Source organism: Saimiri boliviensis, chromosome 11 (genome assembly GCF_048565385.1).
Source record: "Saimiri boliviensis isolate mSaiBol1 chromosome 11, mSaiBol1.pri, whole genome shotgun sequence".
NCBI classification, from domain to species: Eukaryota; Metazoa; Chordata; class Mammalia; order Primates; family Cebidae; genus Saimiri; species Saimiri boliviensis.
Window position 1 is genome coordinate 44972333 of NC_133459.1, and position 20196 is coordinate 44992528.

Below are 20196 nucleotides of genomic sequence, written 5' to 3' on the forward strand. Positions count from 1 at the left end.
GAGGCCAAGGCGGGCGGATCACGAGGTCAGGAGTTGCAGACCAGCCTGGTCAACACAGTGAAAGTCCGTCTCTACTAAACATACAAAAATCAGCTTGGCATGGTGGCAGGCACCCTTAATCCCAGCTACTCGGTAGGCTGAGGCAGGAGAATCGCTTGAACTCCGGAGGCAGAGGTTGCAGTGAGCCGACATCACACCACTGCACTCACATCTCAGCTGTAGTTTCATCAGGTTCCCCTGCTAGCTGCCTCTGGGGTCCTCATATCCCTGAGGCCTGCACCTTAGTGACTACTGTGTGCTCATTAGAGCACAGGCATCCTGACCTCAAGTCCTGGCCCTGGCTATATTATTGCCCTTCAGTAATCTCACATGGCCAATCAGTGCCTGCTCTGTGCTTCCACTCAGGCCATTTCTCAATAGGAAAATTCTTTCCCCTTTGCATTAGCTAAAATTTTGCCCATTCTTTAAGCCCAGTTTAAAAGCTACCTATAGCTGGGTGCGGTGACTCACACCTGTAATCCCAGCACTTTGGGAGGCTGAGGCCAGCAGATACTTGAAGTCAGGAGTTTGAGACAGCCTGGCCAATATGGTGAAACCCCAACTCTACTAAAAATACAAAAATTAGCTGGGTGTGGTGGCATATGCTTGTAATCTCCGCTACTCGGGAGGCTGAGGCATGTGAATTGCTTGAACCTGGGAGGTGGAGGTTGCAGTGAGCTGAGGTCACACCACTTGCACTCCAGTGTGGGCAACAAAGAGAGACTCCGTCTCAAAAAATAGATTAATTAATTAATTAAAATAAAAACTATGGTACCTTCTGTGGAGCCTCTAGGAGGTCTGTGTCCCTAATTCTCTAATCTCTTAGTGTACAAAGTTTGAGCCTCTATTTTAGCTCTAACATTTTTCTTGGTGTGTCCACTAAGTCTGTTTTCTCCATTAGGCTGCAAGTTCTCAAGAACAAGAACCGGGACTGATTCAATTCTGTGTCCTCAGAGCCAAGGGAAGTGTTGGGGACAGCAGTGGCTATGTGACCTTTGGCAGGACCTGTTCCCTCTCTGGATCTCAGACTCCCTCTTTACCGTTACAGTGAGGGATCTGAATGAGATGACCCCCAAGGCCGTCTCCAGCCCTGACCCTATGAACCAGTGGCTGGATTGCCCAGCCTCTTATCATAATCCAACCTTGAGCAGAGCAGGGCTAGGCTGGAATCAGGGGATCTGAAATCCTCCTACCTCCTTTGGATCAGTTAACTGAGGCAATTGTGCAAGACTGCTGGGAACCTCAAGGCAGTGAATCTGGTGTCAACACATCATGATGCTATCCCAGCTGGAAAGTCCCTCTGGCCCTGGCTCTGGAGACCTGATAACCAGCTCCAGCTGGGGATAGTGGGGAGGAGGAACCAGACCATCCCAGAGAGTAAAGAAGCCCTCTTTCCACCCCTTTCTCAACACATACACACTATCTCCAGGAACAGTGGCATAGCCCCTCAACTCCCTGAAGACTAGTTCAGGACCACCCCACTCTCCTCTCCAACCTCCTCACTCCCAGTCCAGCCCAGCTATCTCCAATCTGAGCTGAGACTACTCAGAGTTCCCAAATAGAAGGAAACTTGGTTCAGCATTTTTCACAGCACAAGAAGCTGTCAGCCCCTATTGCACACTTATAATGGAACTCACTGCCTCTCAGGGCTTCGTGGACCGCTTCTTCCTGAAACTCTCATCCATGGGCTCACATTTTACCTATTGAAACCTCATTGAGTAATGCTAATCTGAAACCACAACCCTCAGACTTAGTTGAGATTCCAGTTCTGTTACTCCCTAGCTAGTTAAGGCATCTTACCTACCCTCCCTGGACCTCTGTTCCTTCATCTATAAAATCAGAGCAATGATTTATACACATAGAGTGGTGGTTGTGGGCATAAGATTTATGAAAACACCCATTATAGGCATTGATATATTTAGGATGTCAAATGTGGGCTTTTTTTTTTTTTTTTTTTTTTTTTTTGAGACAGAGTCTTGCTCTGTCACCAGGCTGGAGTGCAGTGGCATGATCTCGGCTCACTGCAACTTCCACCTCCCAGGTTCAAGTGATTCTCCTACCTCAGCCTCCCAAGTAGCTGGGATTACAAATGCGTGCCAGCACTCCCAGCTAATTTTTGTATTTTTAGTAGAGACAGGGTTTCACCATGTGTGGCCAAGATGGTCTCAATCTCCTGACCTTGTGATTCCCCCACCTTGGCCTCCCAAAATATTGAGATTACAGGTGTGAGCCACCACGTCCAGCCCAAATGTAAGCATTATTTCTATTCCCTATTCCCTGCATTCTCCCTTGAAGTTGCCTAATACTTTTTCTGGAAGCTGGGAATGGAGATTCCCGAAGCTAAATCTTCTCTGGACACAAGCAGGAATATACAATTCTACAAGCTGCACTTAAACCCAATTATAGACTTCAAAAGACAGCAAAGGAGATTTGAGGCCCAGAGATGGGTTAGAACTTACCAAAGGTCACACAGCAGGTATAAGTAGGTAGAACAGCAGGCAAGTAAGGAGACGGAGGCAAATGGGCATGTGAGTAGAGGTCAGGGCTGAGGTATTGAGCTGAATACAAGGACAGACAGCTGAACAAGAAGACCTTCAGCTGACATTGCCCCATTTTCCATGCCCAGTAGGGCCTGGCATTTGCCTCTCTTTGGAACTGCTCTTTCTGGGTTCCTGAGTTTGTGGTAGTTTCCCAAAAATGCTAGGTAAATATCTTTGTTGTTTGCTGAATAACCAGCCCCAAAGATTGGACAGGGGTCCCCATACAAATGTTGCCTCCAGATCGGCTCCCTCTATAGAGATGATCAGCTCCCCTAGGCAACACCCCACCCAGGTGCTCTTCACAGGGTCCTCTATCGGGGCCTTGCTGGAGTCTCTGAACCCCACCACATGGATTGGCTTTGTTGTGCATCATGTGGCTAAGGGCTCAGCACCTTCTCTGAAGACAGTCTATTCCTCCCAGCCACCCCGAAAAAAGCATGGAGTATTTTCTGTTCAGTACCTTTCTTCCCAAAAAAGATAGCCAGACATGGGTTGTTGCCATTCCAATATGATAAGGATTCTTGCTGACCTTTGGAAATGTCCTGGGCTGATGGTAACCCCAATTACGGGGAAACTGGAGGTGCTGGGGTCAGCATATTGTGCTACTTGATAATTCTTTTTTTAGGTTATATGTTCTTCGTTTGTATAGTTCTGCTCTCTCTATCCCCACCTGCTGCCGCCTGGCCCCTGTCCCTCATCTTCAGGAAGCAGAAATGTGTTCTCATGGACAAAGCCTGTCTTCTCTCTGGTTTAAGCTCATATGTCCCAGGCTCCCTACCTCCCTTCAGAGTTCATATGTGAACACCTTTGCCCATCTCCAGTCGGACATCCTCTAGTTTAGACAGCCACCTGAATGTAAGGGCTTTATTAATTGATTTCTTAAGCTGTCCATTTCAAGGATACTCTAATTTTGTCATCTGGGAGTCAGTAATGCCACAATTTTGAATGTCTAAGTTTCTGTAACCCAAATTTTACCATGCTGGAATTCTGTGATGCTAAGATTCCATAACTGTGAACTCTATGAATCTAGAATTTCATGATTTTTAAAAATTGTGTTTAATGAATTTTGTTGTACACATGGTAACAGTAGCCAGCACTCTCTTGGCCTTGGTTTTGTGTTTGTTTTTTTAGAAGTTACAAGTCTAAGTTCCAGGCTGTCTTCTCTGGACACGCTGGTGCAGAGGAAAATCATTCCCACCCCTCCTGAGGCTCAGTGGGTGGGATAGTGCCCAGGGAAGCTCCATTCTAGGGCCCAGCACTCAGTCTACTCCCTCTCTCCTAAAAATCCTTACTTGAGTTTCAGTACCTGAGGGTAGTGGGAAAAGCAGTCTCCTTTGCAGTCCTTCCACCCAGCTTCCTTCCCTCCTTGCTCTGCCCCAGGATCCAGGGAGAGAAAGTTTTGTGGGAGACTGACTTGCCTGATAAGTAGGTGGGGGAGAGAGGGTTAAGCACTGGGCAGAGAGCCAGTGGAGGAGCCAGGGGAAATTCCCTGGGGAGCCCTGCAGCCTTCCCCAGAGGTGAGGAAGGAACAGAGGCCGGAAGTGGGGGTGTGGGTGAGGGCACTGGTAAGGGTGGGGTGACCGGTATTGCATTGTGGGGTTGGAGCTGGGCTTCCGGCCATTGACCTATTAGTGACAAGGGACCTCTAGCCTGGCGCCCCAGGGACTGTCTGGTCATGTCCGTCCTTACCCATTGACTCTGTGTTCCTGTGCCTGAGTCAGACTCCCAGGAAAATCTGGAGGACAGGAGTTGGGGTCTGAGGAACCTGACTCTACAGCAGGGCTGCAGAGTCCAAGAGAGGCACCAGGACATTCCAAGGATCACACCAGGGCTTGGGGCAGAACAGTGACTGAAGCTCGGGCTCCTGTCCAAAGCTATTCTCTTCATAATCCAAAGGGTCCCAGAATTATAAAATGTTCCCGCAACTAGACAGTTGGTGAAACCCAGGGCTAGAGGAAGGGCCCCCGTGCTAGGCTGCCTCTTTCTTCCAGTCCTGCAGCACACAGCTGAAGCTGCCAAACCAGATTTTCCAGTGGCTGCCTGAGGCTGGCTGGAGCGGGAAGCCCTCCTCCTGGCAGGAACCCACAGCTCGTGTCCTCCTCCCCCTCACCTCCTGATTCCTTGGCCTGGCCTACTCCTCCTGCACCTGTGCCAACTGCCCCAGTGTGTCACCTCTTCCTTCTCCACCTGCCTGCTATCTCCCCTGGGCTGCTCCCCAGGTACTGTGAGGTGTGATCCAGAGCTGCCCATCTCTGAGCCTCAGTTTTTCTCATCTATAGATGGGGAACAGTGGCCTGCCTCCCAGGGGTTGACTAAGGTCGTGGGGGCAAAGTAGCTCACCTCATGTCTGTATTCCCAACACTTTGGGAAGCTGAGACAGGAGGATCACTTGAGCCCAAGAGCTGGAGTGCAGTGGTGTGATCTCAACTGCAACCACCACCTCCCGGTTTCAAGCACTTCTCATGTCTCAGCCTCCTGAGTAGCAGGGAGAACCTGTTTCCACCAAAAAAAAAAAATCTTTTAAATTATCCAGGCATGGTGGCCTGGACCTGGAGTCCCAGCTGCTTGTGAGACTGAGGTGGGAGGATAAATAGCGCCCAGGAGATTGAGGCTACAGTGAACCAAAGTCAGGCTGCTGGACTCCAGTATGAGTGACAGAGCAAAACCTTGTCCCTAAATAAAAGGCATTGGGGAGAGCTGGGCCGGGTGGCTCATACTGGTACTCCCTGCACTTTGGAAGGCTGAGGTAGCTGGATCACTTGAGGCCAGGAGTTTGAGACCAGCCTAGCCAACATGGCAAATGACCCTAGGAGAAGAAGGTTGCAGTGAACCAAGATCATTACACTCATTACACTGCTCCATCCTGGGCAACAAAACGAGACTGTCTCAAAAAAAAAAAAAAAAAAAAGAGAGAAAGAGAAAGAAACAAAGAAAAGGGAGATACGAAGATATGAATAGCAAGGGCCACAAGGGCCACCAGTTGTTTGGATGGTGGGTTAGTGCCATGTTGGGAGCACAGCCTAGGGTGTAGAAAAAAGCACTGCTTTGTGGAATTCTGGAGATATGATTATTAGGATGAAGGATACAAGGTAATGGGTATATTCCTTCTGGTTTCCTCAGGTTATCCCACCTATGGGAGATGGAAAAACAGAGAGAGGCAGAGAACATCATCTCAGAGTAGGAGCCTCTGTTAACAGTGCTCAGAGCCCTCCTCACAATTTAATGAAGAGCTTGTGTAATCTGTGTAATGTGTCTCCCACTGAGATATAACTCCTCTGGGAAAAAACTCCCACTGCCTTGCTCACTGCTCTGTCTCCAGAATTTAGCACCATCCTGGTACATAGCAGGCACTGTTGACTGAAACAGAGTTGCAGATTGAAAAGCAGAAACAGAGGCATCCTAAGGGCTGGAGACCAGCCAGGTCAGCTCACCTAACCCAGGCCCTTCCAGCCTGAGAGCCTTGTGTTGTCAGCCTCCAGGGAACTGTGGCTGGGCAGGAGAGAGTGAGCTGCACCCAGTCATCCCAGAGCCACCTAAACTGAGGTGGTGGATGCCCTCTGGCTGCTGCTGCCTCTGGGAGCCTAGATGGGGAGGAGAATTAGGAACCTGAAGGGGGAGGGGCAGCAAAGGAGCCATCATTGCAGATAGAGCTAAAAATAGCTGGAAGAGATGATGTCATCTGGTTCCCACAGCTTAGCACCCTCACCATACACACAGTCGAGCACAAACACACACTCTCACAGACACAGATACACACAGACACAAGTGTGGGCATATGTGCATGCACATACACACACTGCACTCATATAACATATAGGGGTGGGAGGCTTCTGGGTCCCAGGGCCACAAGGGCTGGGAAGTCTGGTGAGTGTGTCTGCATGCGTGTATGTCTGTGCGTGCCTGGATTTGCATGAGTGTGAAGGCATGTGCCTGTGTCGGGAGGCTTGTATGCTTGTGTCTGGGTGCATGCATGTTTCCGTCTGTGTGTGTTCATTTATAGCATGTGTATGTGTTGCTACATGTATCATGTGGGGATCTATGCATTTGTGTCTGCATATATCTGCTTATAGTATGTGCTTGCATACGTGTGTGTGTTCTGCAGTGTGTGTCTATGAGTTCACTTATATTTACATATCTGCTTGCATTTGTGAACCGTGTCATGTATCTTTATACTTATGGCCCCTCTTGGGCCCTTGAGCACTGGCCCTTGAGCACCTTCCAGCTTTGGCTAATGTTCAGCAACCTCCTTCACATACCCTGAGGAGCCCAGCACTGTCTGGTGTGTCAGTGAATTCTCTGCCTCACCCCTCCCCTCAGGGTCTCAGTCTCTGGCAAGCATTGGGGTAGATAGACATAGATATAATTCGCTTTCCCTTCACAGGCAGCAAAGGACATTAGCCAGACTTCCTGAACCCCAGGGTGCCAGGCCATCAAAGGTGTCAGGGTTCACTCTCTTCCCCAGCCCCCTGGGAAGGTAGGCCTGGAAATGGGGCCAGATCTTGGACTGGTGCAACACACAGTAACCCATGCATAATGTAGCATATGAGAGATGGAGTCCTAGACAATGTTCCCAGCTACTAAGACACAACCCCACAGAAATCCAGTTACAGCCAGTGACACATGAGCACACACTCAAAAATCCAGATGGAAAATCCCCAGGCCAGAGAGCTTAGCACCCTCCCTACTTTCTGGGCTCAAGCACAGTCTTGCCCTACCCCTAAGCACCCCAACTCAGCTGCCAGCTCTAGAAAACACTGACCTCAGAGAATGGCTGGAGGGCTGAAGGTAGTACACCTTTCTCAGAATCTCACCCTTCTCCACATTCTCCTCCTTCAGGCTGCTCCCCATCCCCCTCCTGACCTTCATTTTTCTTCCTAGGGTTGATGTTCTCTCTTTGGCATACCCTCACAAACACTCCTTGACACTCACAGTCAGTCACAGAGGCACATTCAATCACAAAGCCACATTCAGCCACATCTGCTTATATTCCCATTCTCCCAGCCTCAGACACACACACCAGCAGCTACACCTACACGCTAACCATCACAGGCACACAGAGGCACATCTGCCTCACATCCACCTCATACTTGTGTACTCTCAGGGTTCTGTCTTTCATCCTATCCCTCTCTGATTTGTGCCTCCCAATACCTTCCAAGATGTTTACAGCGACCCTTCTCCCTGTGCAGTTAGGAGTGTAAGGCAAGAGAGCCCCTATTTCTTTTTTTTTTTTTTTTTTTTTTTTTTTTTTGAGACGGAGTTTCGCTCTTGTTACCCCAGGCTGGAGTGCAATGGCGCGATCTCGGCTCACCGCAACCTCCGCCTCCTGGGTTCAGGCAATTTTCCTGCCTCAGCCTCCTGAGTAGCTGGGATTACAGGTACACGCCACCATGCCCAGCTAATTTTTTGTATTTTTAGTAGAGACGGGGTTTCACCGTGTTGACCGGGATGGTCTCGATCTCTTGACCTCGTGATCCACCCGCCTCGGCCTCCCAAAGTGCTGGGATTACAGGCTGAGCCACTGCGCCCGGCCGAGAGCCCCTATTTCATAGGGCAGATCAAGAGCTGAGACCAAAGATGGTCTATGTTGCTGACCTTGTCCAGTCCTCCTACTATCTTAGCTATGATCCCTGCTGTGATCACTGAAGCCTTTCCCTGTAAGTCTTCAGCCCTAACCCTCCCCTCACACCCTGTATAGTCAGCTGGTTAACACCTCCATAAGGAATAAGGCAGTTTGCACAGAATGATTGTATTTGTTGTTCACCACCCACGGCCCCTAGGAGATGCAGGTCCAGGGCAAGCCAAGCTTCATCTGGGCTAGCTTCTGGGCACTTCTAGAGGATCAGAAAAATCCCAGGTTGACAGAGGTGTCTGAGAGCTGAGAAGAGGAAGGAGAGGGAAGAGTGTGAGGAAGGCAGCAGTTCTGGAAGCTTCCTGCCCCTTGGATTCACCTCCTCCCCAAACCCTCTGCTTCCAGCCAATCCATCCTCCATTAAGGCTGTCAGCACTTTGGGATGCCTGCCATCAAGAGTCCATCATACATTTAGGGTGGTATTTCACAGGGCTCTTCCTCTGGAGTGCCTAAACAGAACCAGGTAGGGAAATCTTCAGTGGTTCTGTTTTTTGAAACCCCACCCAGGCTCACAAGCCCCCCAGCTAACCTTGAGGTGGGAAGATCCACACTCCGGTGGTGGCAGTGTGGGTGTTGCTGATACCCATGGCCATGGTGGCAAGGTTGGTGGCTGCACTGGTGGCAGTTTGACCTCGGAGACTCTGCTGGTATCTTCTGCGGCTACACTTGAACATCCTGGGAAACCGAGGCCTGGGCCAGCCTATACCTGGCCTGCGGTAGGGGGAACGCATGCCCTGGGGCCGAGGGCCATGAACAAACCGAGATGGCCCCATGGGCACAGGGAGCTTCTGCAGTGTGCTTGGGGGTGTACTGTTGGCCAGGGTAGCTAAGGCCTCTATGACATACAAAGTCTGCATAAGCGCAGGGCTCTTTATTACAGGTCATGGCCCCAGGCCCCTCCTCATGGGTCAGGCTCCCTCACGTTTTCTCCATTGGGTTTGGCCTAAGAGCCAGCCCAAGAGCCAGGCAGCTTCAGTTTGGACCCTTGGGAAAAGGGGCTTTGAGAGGGGGAACTCACTTCCTCACTTTCTCACTTACCCATATTAACAATATTAACAATGTTTTCTGAGCACTTACTATGTGCCAGACACCGTGCTGAGCACTTTACCAACATTATCTCATTTAATCTCACAGCTACTCTACAAGGAGATGCCATGATTATTACTATTTATATTGTCAATTCTTATTATTACCAGTAATGTTCTATAAAGTCGCCACAAACACTAAATACTGAACAATGGGTAAATGCAAGGTTAGGTGCCTAAAGCTCTCTGGTTACAATATTTTTGTCAACTTGTCAATACGTAACTTAATTTTATGTGTGGAGACACCATTTTTAATATATATAGCTGGCCAAGCATGATGGCTCACGCCAGTTAACCCAGCACTTTGGGAGGCCGATGCGGGTGGATCATCTGACATCAGGAGTTCAAGACCAGCCTGGTCAGCATGGCAAAACCCCATCTCTACTAAAAATACAAAAATTATCCAGGTGTGGTGGTGGGTGCCTATAGTCCCAGCTACTCCAGAGCCTGAGTCAGGAGAACAGCTTGAATCCAGGAGGTGGAGATTGCAGTGAGTCCAGATCATGCCATTGCACTCCAGCCTGGGCAACAAGAGTGAAACTCCGTCTCAAAACAAACAAACAAACAAAAACTATATATAGATACAGATGTACACACTAATATATGTATATGTGTGTGTGTGTATATATATATATATATATATATATATATATATATATTTGAGTCACTGACATGGAACTCATGGCCAACAGCACTATAACTTGTGCCTGAATGAAACTTATCTAACGCATGTACTTCCCCATAAGGCTCATCACACCCTTCTTGCACTTAGAAACACTAGGGAGCACTTCAGCATTACAACTGGGGACCATTTTAGACAGTAAAATCACCAACAAAAAACACCAAAAAATGTGAGAATATGTGGCACTAAATAGACCACCAAAAGCACATTTGTTTACTCTCTGAAAGTTGAAATAAGAAGACAGAGAGTCCTATTGTTCAACAGACCTCAGTGGAAATATGTGTGTTGGATGGCTGAAATTTTCTGCCTCTCTGCTTATGTTCGTGAATGACTGCAAAAGTACCACAAGTATTGGTTTGGGAGTTACAAATAAATTTCAGTAAGCAGGTGAATTCACATGCATGGAATCTGTGAATAATGAGGATCCACTGTATAAGGAAACTGAGGCTTAGTAAAGTGAAGTCACACAATTAGAGGCAGGCAGGAAGCAAATCCATGATGATGAAGACCTAAAGCCCAGAGCACTTAACTCTCATTATCCTGCACTCATTCATTCAGGAAATGTTCACTAACAACTTCATATGTGCTGAGCACCTGGGCCGTAGATGAATGTAATCTGGTCCTGATTCTTCCTGAGAATGAAAGAGAAAACTGTCAGATGTGGTGGCTCACACCTGCAATTCCAGCACTTTGGGAGGCCAAGGCAGGTGGATCACTTGAGGTCAGGAGTTCGAGACCAGCCTGGCCAACATGGTGAAATTCTGTCTCTACTAAAAATACAAAAAATTGGCCAGGGGTTGTAGTGTGCACCTGTAATCCCAGCTACTTGAGAGACTGAGGCAGGAGAATCACTTGAACCTGGGAGGTGGAGATTGCAGTGAACCAAGATGGCACCACTGCACTCCAGCCCAGGTGACAGATAAAAAAAAAATAGACCTGTTCCTTCTCCTTCCACTCCTCAGTCCCCTCTTCCTTTCCCTCTCACTCTGCCCTTCAAAGGCCCCCTTTCCAGCTTCATCCTCCTTTCTGTTCCTGCAGGACTCTGTGGGACCCTTAGTACCACCCTCACAAATTTGAATTTTTTCCCATCCCCTCCTCTAGCCTCTACTCTTGCCTCTTTCAGTCTTAGAATATGACCTTGCTTCGATCAACTTCTAGCAATTATAACTATAAACACACTTGCCCCTGCCCCTCCTCTTCCTCAGGTCAGACCAAGGCCTCTTCCCTTGCTCTTTATGGAAGCCAGCCTTGCCTGCTTCCTCAGAGATTCCATCAATGCAGATAGTCTGCTTGGTGCCTAAGATGTGGACTCTGGTGCCAGATTGACTGGGATTGAATCCTGGCTCTTCCACTTACAAGCTGTGTGATCATGGCAAGTACCTGACCCTTTGGTGCTTCTGTTTCCCCATATTTAAAATGAAGATAATAAAGTCTGTCTCGTAGGATGGTTGTGAAGAGGAAAAAAGCCTTAATATATGCAATACATTTAAAATATGATCAGTGTTATTAGTATAGTCTGTAATACCATTAGCCCCTCTCTCTTCTGTCTCTTGAGCTGCCTCCTTCCACTATTAAAAAAAAAAATTACGCCGGGCGCGGTGACTCAAGCCTGTCATCCCAGCACTTTGGGAGGCCGAGGCGGGTGGATCACGAGGTCAAGAGATCGAGACCATCCTGGTCAACATGGTGAAACCCCGTCTCTACTAAAAATACAAAAAATCAGCTGGGCATGGTGGCGTGTGCCTGTAATCCCAGCTACTCAGGAGGCTGAGGTAGGAGAATTGCCTGAACCCAGGAGGCGGAGGTTGCGGTGAGCCGAGATCGCGCCATTGCACTCCAGCCTGGGTAACAAGAGCAAAACTCCATCTCAAAAAAAAAAAGAAAATTAGAAATCCACTCCCTCAGCTGGGCCGAGTGGCTGATGCCTGTAATCCCAGCAATTTGGGAGGCTGAGGCAAAAGGATCACTTGAGCCCAGTTCAAGACAGGCCTGGACAGCACAGCAAAAAAAAAAAAAGGGGGGGGGGGGCGTGGTGGCAAATACCTGTGGTCCCAGCTACTTTGGAAGCTGAGGTGAGATCATTTGAGCCCAGGAGGTCAAGGCTGCAGTGAGCTGTGATAGTGCCACTACACTCTAACCTGGGCAACAGAGCAAGATCCTGTCTCAAAAAATAAAATAAAATCAATTTCCTCCATCTCATAGCCCCTCTGCCTGTGACTGTCTCCTCTCTGACCTTGCTGTGTGCTCATTCCCTTATGTCCCTTCCTTACAGAGCAGGAAGAAAATCTCACTTGAAAAGCCCATAACTATTCTGTTACACAGAAGACCAGGAAACAGAAGTTTAAAATCAAGTGTCTGAGTGACCCGGAAGCCAGAACTTTCCCCAGCAGTCAGGCAGCCCCACTAGTAATAAAGTTGGAATCACCAGGCCTTGGAACTGGGGGTGGCACCTTCATGGGACCATGGTGCCACCTACTGGCAGAAAGGAAAGGGGTGTACACAGAGAGCTAAGAGAAGACTTGGGAAGGAGAGGAGATGGAAAGATGAAGGGAGGGGAAAGATGAGGAATGTGAGGTTTAGTGGAGGGAAGAGGATTAGGAACTATTTGCTATTCAGAAAGAGCAGAAGCTGCCAAATCTCGGTGATTTCCTTGAAAGTGAGAAAGAGATAGCATGCGCATGTATGAGAGGGAGAGAGAGAGAGAGAGGGAGACTTAAGCTTGTACCTCAGACATTCTGTTGTTTGTTAGTTGCTGGGAGTCAGTTCACAAAGAATTGAGTGTATGTGTATGTGAGAGAGAGCACGCTCACACACACACACACACACACACGAGTGCATTCAGGAGCACTAGTACATGTTTACGCATGTAACTGGGTGCTTGCTGTGTGAACAGATGGACGGCAGCATGGGCAGACGTGTGTGCATGTGAGCATGAGCACAGAGCGTACCTATGAGTGTATCAGCAGATACAGGGTAAGAAGCATATTGTACCGTTGTGGTGGAGGGCACACAGACATTCTGGGGAACCACTTGCCCCACCCCCCGGCTGCTGCTTCTTGAGATCAGGAGTGGCGTTGCCCAGGGTTGGTGTTGCCAGGCGGAGGCCTGCTGAGGCTGTGGTTGTGGGGATCGGTCTCCAGGCAGCAGGGGGCAGCAGGGGCAAGGAGAGGCTAACTGGCCACGGGTGGGGCCGGCAGGCGGGCAGAAGGAGGCTTTAAAGCGCCTACCCTGCCTGCAGGTGAGCAGTGGTGTGTGCCAGCCAGCCGTCCCTCTGCCTGCCCACTCAGTGGCAACTCCCTGGAGCTGTTCTGGCCTTTGTGGAGCCTCAGCAGTTCCCTCTTTCAGAACTCGCTGCCAAGAGCCCTGAACAGGTGATGGGATAGGGATAGAGATGATCCTGTGAAGAGATATCAATCTGGAAACAGGTTTGGGGAGCTGGAAGGGCTATAGTGAGGGTCTGGGGAGGGTCTGGGGTTGGTGTGGGGAGGAGCGCAGGATATACAGGTGCCAGGAAAGGGCATGGAGTGACCTGCGTGTGGGAGTCAGACTGGGTATGCAGGTGGAGGAATCTATGGTGTTAGGATCTCAGTGTGTCGGGTGCTGGTAGAGTCCTGGGTAGTAAAGTGGGGTAAGGGTGTTAGGATAGAAACTGGGAAAAGGCCTGAGGTGTCAGACCAGGTATAGGAGAAGCTTGGTGAGATGTGGGTTCAGAATCCTGGGGTCTGGCACATCTGGCTGAATATCTAAGGCCAGGGCCAGCCCAGGTGGAGCCAGGGGAAACAAGGCCCTAACTCATACATGTCTGCCTCCCAGGAGCCGCCATGCAGTGCTTTAGCTTCATTAAGACCATGATGATCCTCTTCAATTTGCTCATCTTTGTAAGTATGGAAATTGTGAGCTCTTTGGGGCAGGTCACAAGCTGAGCAGAGCCTAAGCTGGGGAATGGGAGACTGCTGTGCCCAGGCTTTGTCCTACAAGTGTCCCCTTATGAGTGGGATGCAGAGGTCTCCCCAAATGCTGCTGATCCCTGGTCCCAGCAGCAGCCAGGCTGCCATGCAGGGGTATATGTGAAAAAGGGGATGGAGAAGCTTGGGGCACTTCTTTTCCCCCACAAAGCTTTAGGCCAGGCTTCAGGCAGGGCAGAGTAAGCTACCAGGAATGATTCTCCCCTTTTTATAGGCATTGGGGACCCAGAAAATAGAAGGGGTCTGCCCAAGTTCACCTAGTGCAGAAGGAAATTCAGTACAGAGAAAATTCCTCTGTATGACAGGGGGCTGAAAGGAGAGAGGGCCTGCATCTCATCAGAGCAAAGGGTCTATCTCAAGCAGCCCTTATTCATTTGACAAATATTCATTGTCTAAGATTCCGTGCTGGGTGCTGGGGTGGCAAGGAAACAAAGCCTTTCTCTGCTCCTAGCGATCTCAGCTCCAGTAAACCAGATAGGCAGATAATAACAACACAGTGTGTTTGGGCTTACAACGGAGGCTATGGGAGCCTGAACTCAGCTTTATTGGAGAATACTTCCTGGAGGAAGTAGCTGAAGCTGGGAAATTGCACTTGATGGGGGAGTTGTAAAGCATGCGTAAAAGGCCAGAAGTAATGAAACTCGATATTGTTCAGAAAACCAGAAACAGATTGCATAGAGTATGTTTGAGAAGCTGAGCAGTGAGGTGTAAATCCTGGAGAGGGTGGTAGAGATAGGGAGAAACAGACAAAGTGGACAAAGGACAAAGCTCTAGGATGATGGCTAGGGGGCAAAGGAGACAGAGATCTTGGAGATGATGCCCTTATCTCTGGCATGAGCAACCTGGATGGCAGGGGGTGGGGCCCGGTTTGTGGGAGGGGGTGTCCCACTGGCAGCTGTGTACCCAGTGGAGGTGCAGCTTAGATTGGAGCTGGCCATGGGTATTTGAAAATAATGTGCACACAGGTGGGCACTGAAGCCATGGGAGTGGATGAGAACGCTTGCAAAGTGAACTCTGGGAAACCCAACTAACTAGGGATAAGAAAAAAAGCCACTGTAGGCCGGGCGCGGTGGCTCAAGCCTGTAATCCCAGCACTTTGGGAGGCCGAGGCGGGTGGATCACGAGGTCGAGAGATCGAGACCATCCTGGTCAACATGGTGAAACCCCGTCTCTACTAAAAATACAAAAAAATTAGCTGGGCATGGTGGCACGTGCCTGTAATCCCAGCTACTCAGGAGGCTGAGGCAGGAGAATTGCCTGAACCCAGGAGGCGGAGGTTGCGGTGAGCCGAGATCGCGCCATTGCACTCCAGCCTGGGTAACAAGAGCGAAACTCCGTCTCAAAAAAAAAAAAAAAAAAAAAGAAAAAAAAGAAAAAAGAAAAAAAGCCACTGTGAAGGAGATGGAGAAGGAGCAGTGGGAGGGGAAGAGGAAAACAAGGAGAGCAAGTTATCAGAGAGGTCAAGGAGAATACGGTCCATGAAATGTCCACTGGATTTAGCACAGGATGTCACCAGAGGCCTGAGCCACATTAGAGTGGGTTAGTGTAAGTAAAAGTGAGGAAGTGGGCCAGGCGCGGTGGCTCACGACTGTAATCCCAGCACTCTGGGAGGCCAAGGCAGGCAGATGACTTGAGCTTAGGAGTTTGAGACCAGCCTGGACAATATGGTAAAACCCTGTCTCTACTAAAAATACAAAAATTAGCCAGGTGTAGTGGTGCATGCCTGTAATCCCAGCTACTGGGGGTGCTGAGGCTGGAGAATCGCTTGTACCCAGGAGGTGGTGGTTGCAGTGAGCTGAGATCAGACCACTGCACTCCAGCCTGGGCTATGGAGTTCATATATAGACTCGTTTAGAAGCGTGGGTAAACTCTGTAGTTCTCATGTGGTCTATGCCTTGGGCTTCCTTTAGCTGCAGGGAACTGGGTTTTTTGTTGTTGTTGTTGTTGTCGTTTGTTTTTTGAGACAGAGTCTTGCTCTGTCACCCAGGCAGGGGTGCAGTGGCCTGATCGTGGCTTACTGCAGCCTCAACCTCCTGGGCTCAAGGGATTCTCCCACCTCAGTCAGCCTCCTGAGTAGCTGGGACTACGGGAGTATGCCACCATGCTCAGCTCATTTTAAATAAATTTATTTGTAGAGGCAGTCAAACTATGTTGCCCAAGCTGGTCTCAAATTCCTGGGCTCAAGTGATTCTTCCACCTTGGGCTGGACAGGCATGACCCACCATGCCAGTCCTGAGCTAGTCTTTATCCATGTATCTGGAGGAGGCAATAGGATTCCAGGGATTTGGAGAGCAGAGGCTCTTCCCTGAGAGGGTTAAAGGCAAATCCGGTTTGATTTCTGGCCTCTGTTACCAGACCTTGCCAGGCTGGGCAGAGCAGGATAGGGCAGACCTCCAGCTCCTTGAAATTTGACCCTGCAGGCTAGAAGTCCAGCTTTCTGTCCTTGGGCAAACATGCCTGGAATCCAGCCGCAATCTGCCACCTCACTTCTGGTTCTAGCCTCTGTTTTTACAGCTGGAAAGTGAGGACTAAGCACCAAGCTGGTGTCAGGCTGATTCATCCACTGAAGCCCTGGCCTGGGAGGCTTTGCTCAAAGATCTGTGGGAAGTGGACAGGGCACTCAATCTGGGGCTCAGGATTCCCGCTGAGGTTTGGAGTTGAGATAGAGAGCCTTTAAGAGAATCTCTGGCTATATTCCACCCCCCTCCACCCCATGCCTCACTTTCTTCTTGTGAGGCAAGGAGGTCTTGTCTGGATGAAGGGCAGGCTTGGAGTTGGGATTCTGGAAGGGAGCCAAATGAGGCCTGAGGTGGGTGAACCTTCTCAACCTCCGCCCTCTCCAAGGTTACCAGCAGGTGAAACCTCAGCCCCGCCTCCATTACTATGGTGACTGTTGAGCCTGTTCCGATACCACCCCCGTCTCTACCTATCAGAGGATAGAGGTGTGGTAGGCACCCATCGCCTAGAAAGGAAATAGGAGGCTGGACCCTTATCTGTCTGTTTTCAATCCTAGCTATGTGACAGGACCCTGACAGCAGTAAGGGAAAGTCTTAGAACCCCTGATCTCCTTTAATCTGCCCAGGTGTGCAGCCTGGTCCTAGCTGTGCATATCCCAGCTCCCATTTTTCTGGGCTCTAGAGGATGTTTCCCTCCTTACAGGATGAGTTTTTAGAGTCTCTAGCCAATAAAGAGGGAAGTTTTTCAGTTCCCATCCTTCTTATTCAACTGTGTGGTAGTGAGCTACTTGCCAGCACTGTTTAAGGCCTGCCTGACCTCTCTCCCCCCAGCTATGTGGTGTGGCCCTGTTGGCAGTGGGCATCTGGGTGTCAATCGATGGGCCATCCTTCCTGAAGATCTTCGGGCCGCTGTCATCCAGTGCCATGCAGTTTGTCAACGTGGGCTACTTCCTCATCGCAGCCGGCGCTGTGGTCTTTGCTCTTGGTTTCCTGGGCTGCTACGGTGCTCAGTCTGAGAGCAAGTGTGCCCTCATGATGGTGTGTCAAACCCAGCTCCACAAGCCCATGACCAAGCATCCCCTCACCCTTGACACCAGGCCCTGGGGTTCCCAAACCCTGCTTTGGACCTCCCCCCCATGCTAAGGCCTCTGTCTCACTTTTCTGGGGGTGGATTAGGGCAAGGAGGGCATGAGGGACTGTCTCTCCCTAAAACCCAGACCCCTGTTCCCCACTCAGTTCTTCTTCATCCTCCTCCTCATCTTTATTGCTGAGGTTGCAGCTGCTGTGGTCGCCTTGGTGTACACCTCAATGGTGAGGCACTGGGATGGAGGAAGGGAAGCAGGTTGGGCAAAACCCTGGGAGTGGGCTGTGTCCTGTGAATGGCCCCCTTCTCTACCAGCCCCTAAACACTGGCCTGCCCCACCCAGGCTGATCACTTCCTGACATTGCTGGTCGTGCCTGCCATCAAGAAAGACTATGGCTCCCAGAAGGACTTCACTCAAGTGTGGGACAGCACCATGAAAGGGGTAAGGTTGGCTGGGGAGATTTTGGAGTGGAGAGAAAGAAGCAAGGCCCCAACCTCCACCCTCATCTTGTCTCCAGCTCAAGTGCTGTGGCTTCACCAACTACACGGATTTTGAGGATTCACCCTACGTCAAAAAGAACAATACCTTTCCCCCATTCTGTTGCAATGACATCACCAACACAGCCAATGAAACCTGCACCGAAGAAAAGGCTAAGGACCAAGAAGTACAGGTGTGTGGCACGGGTGGGTGGGAACTGTTTTCATGGTCTCAGAGTGGCAAATAGGGATGGCAGTAGAGCAGCTGCCAACTATAAATGCTCTTTTCTCTTCCTGAAGGGTTGCTTCAGTCAGCTTCTGCATGACATCCGAACTAATGCGGGCACCGTGGGTGGCGTGGCAGCTGGAATTGGGGGCCTAGAGGTAAGCAGATGAGGAGGCTGGGGCTGGGATATGGCCACAAGACCAGGGCTGCTCAACCCATCTGAGGCCTCTCTGGAGGAAACAGACTTCTAACTGGGCCTCAGGTAGGCTGTCCATGGGACAGGGGGCCAATGCTTCAGGATCCCTATCATGTCCCCTCATCTCTCCCTGTTCCTCCCTCTCCAGCTGGCTGCCATGATTGTGTCCATGTATCTGTACTGCAATCTGCAATAAGTCCACTTCTGCCTCTGCCACTACTGCTGCCACATGAGAACTGTGAAGAGGCACCCTGGCAAGAAGCAGCGATGTGGGGAGGGGACAGTATCTAACAATGTCACTTGGCCCTGAGTGGACCTGCCCTTTCTGCTCCAGACTGGGGGCTAGATAGGGACCACTCCTTTTAGGTAGTTCCTGTCTTTCCTTCCATTGGTGGATGGCTGGGTGGGGGGCATTCCAGAGCCTCTAAGGTAGCCAGTCTTGCCCATTCCCCCAATCTATTAAACCCTTGATATGTCCCCTAGGGTGAGTGGGGGCTCTCCGTGATCCCAGTGCTCTACTGAGGGATGAGAGAAAGGCATTTTATAGCCTGGGAAGAAGTGAAATCAGCAGAGCCTGGGCAGATGTGTAGAAGGCACTTCAAAATGTATAAACCAGTTGCAATGTTGCAAATTGGACTCTTCATGTATCTTTGGGGAGACTGACCCATCTTGCCTAAACTGGCCTCAGATTCCTGTGGGGCCGCCAACTCAGAAGGCCCCTGGAAAGGAGGGAAGTAGGGTGAGGTTGGAGGTCAGAAGTGGTTATTTCTCCCCTTCATTTGGGTTCCAGGCCTGGGAGGGAACCTAAGAGGGATGGTCGAGAGGGCATGAGGAAGCCGAGTTGGGTTGGGCCAGTCTGCCTCCTTATAACGGGGAGAACTTTGGACTGAAACTGCTCCCTCCTGGGTGGGGGCACTGGACTGGAAAGTTATGAAAATAACAAGCTTGTGCAAAATTCTTACCAGGGCAATGGGAGAGGGTCACTCCTGAGGTGCTGGGAAGTCCTTCAGGAGCCCCCTTCCTAGGGTCTAGGCTGCTTGCCTTTCCCACTCAGGCAAAACCCTAGATCTGTCCCTGATTCTGGGATCTCAGAGAGAACTCCTTCTTTGCTGCTGGCCTACCTGGTGCTCTTCAGACCTCATCTCTTCTCTAGCCCTAACCATCCTTATGTATCAAGTAGGAAACTGGGAATAGGAAAGGCCAAGCGACTTGCCCCAGTCCCACAGGCTTCAGTGAAGAGCTCAGCCTAGATTTGGACCGAGAACTCCAGCACCTGGTGTAGTCCTGGCTGACATGGTACTAGTTCCACTTGAAGGGGCAGCTGGCCGCAATGTCTCTGACATAGACCTGATTACTGTTGAGCCAGCAGTGAGAGGCCTGAGGGAGGCTACGGTGGGAGGGTACAGTGTCTGTTACCAAGCAAAGCCCACCCTGACAAACTAGTCCCCCTCTTTGCTTCCCTTTGACCTCTGTAACTCTTCCTGAGCTTTTCCAGTGCGGCCCAGAACTACCACCCACTTGCTGAGCCCAAAAAGGAAGAGGGACCTGGCCAGAACCACACAGTGCCTTAGAGCTGGTCTGTGAGGGCCAGACCAGGAGGCTGCCAGGGTGTGCAGCAGGGAGAGGAGCTAGCCTGCCTCACCCCTTTACCACCACACTGTGCCTCTCATATACTTCCCCTCCGCCAGGTGCCTATGTGGAGGCTGCGTGGGATTTGTTTGCCCAGGGCGGGCCTCCACCTCATCATGGGCTAATTGCTGGTCAACCTGGCTGTTTGGCCACCTCAAGCACTATCTCCAGCTCCAGCAAACACTGAA

At 50.3% G+C, this 20196-nt stretch overlaps 2 protein-coding genes across 2 annotated transcripts; one reads left to right on the plus strand and one right to left on the minus strand.

Moving 5' to 3' along the window:
• Positions 1 to 8309: 8309 nt before the first annotated feature.
• Positions 8310 to 8998, minus strand: P3R3URF (PIK3R3 upstream open reading frame). The gene is made up of 2 exons (XM_039474585.2): positions 8738 to 8998; positions 8310 to 8454 (listed from the first exon to the last, which is right to left on the minus strand). The coding sequence occupies exons 1-2, from the start codon at positions 8979 to 8981 to the stop codon at positions 8411 to 8413; spliced, it is 288 nt and encodes a 95-aa protein (XP_039330519.1). The 5' UTR covers positions 8982 to 8998; the 3' UTR covers positions 8310 to 8410.
• A 4191-nt stretch (positions 8999 to 13189) lies between these two features.
• Positions 13190 to 19010, plus strand: TSPAN1 (tetraspanin 1). Its single transcript, XM_010347397.2, has 8 exons — positions 13190 to 13346; positions 13789 to 13853; positions 17228 to 17434; positions 17633 to 17707; positions 17824 to 17922; positions 17999 to 18151; positions 18258 to 18341; positions 18528 to 19010. Exons 2-8 carry the CDS (start codon positions 13797 to 13799, stop codon positions 18573 to 18575), a joined length of 723 nt encoding a protein of 240 aa, XP_010345699.1. The 5' UTR covers positions 13190 to 13346; positions 13789 to 13796; the 3' UTR covers positions 18576 to 19010.
• Positions 19011 to 20196: the final 1186 nt, after the last annotated feature.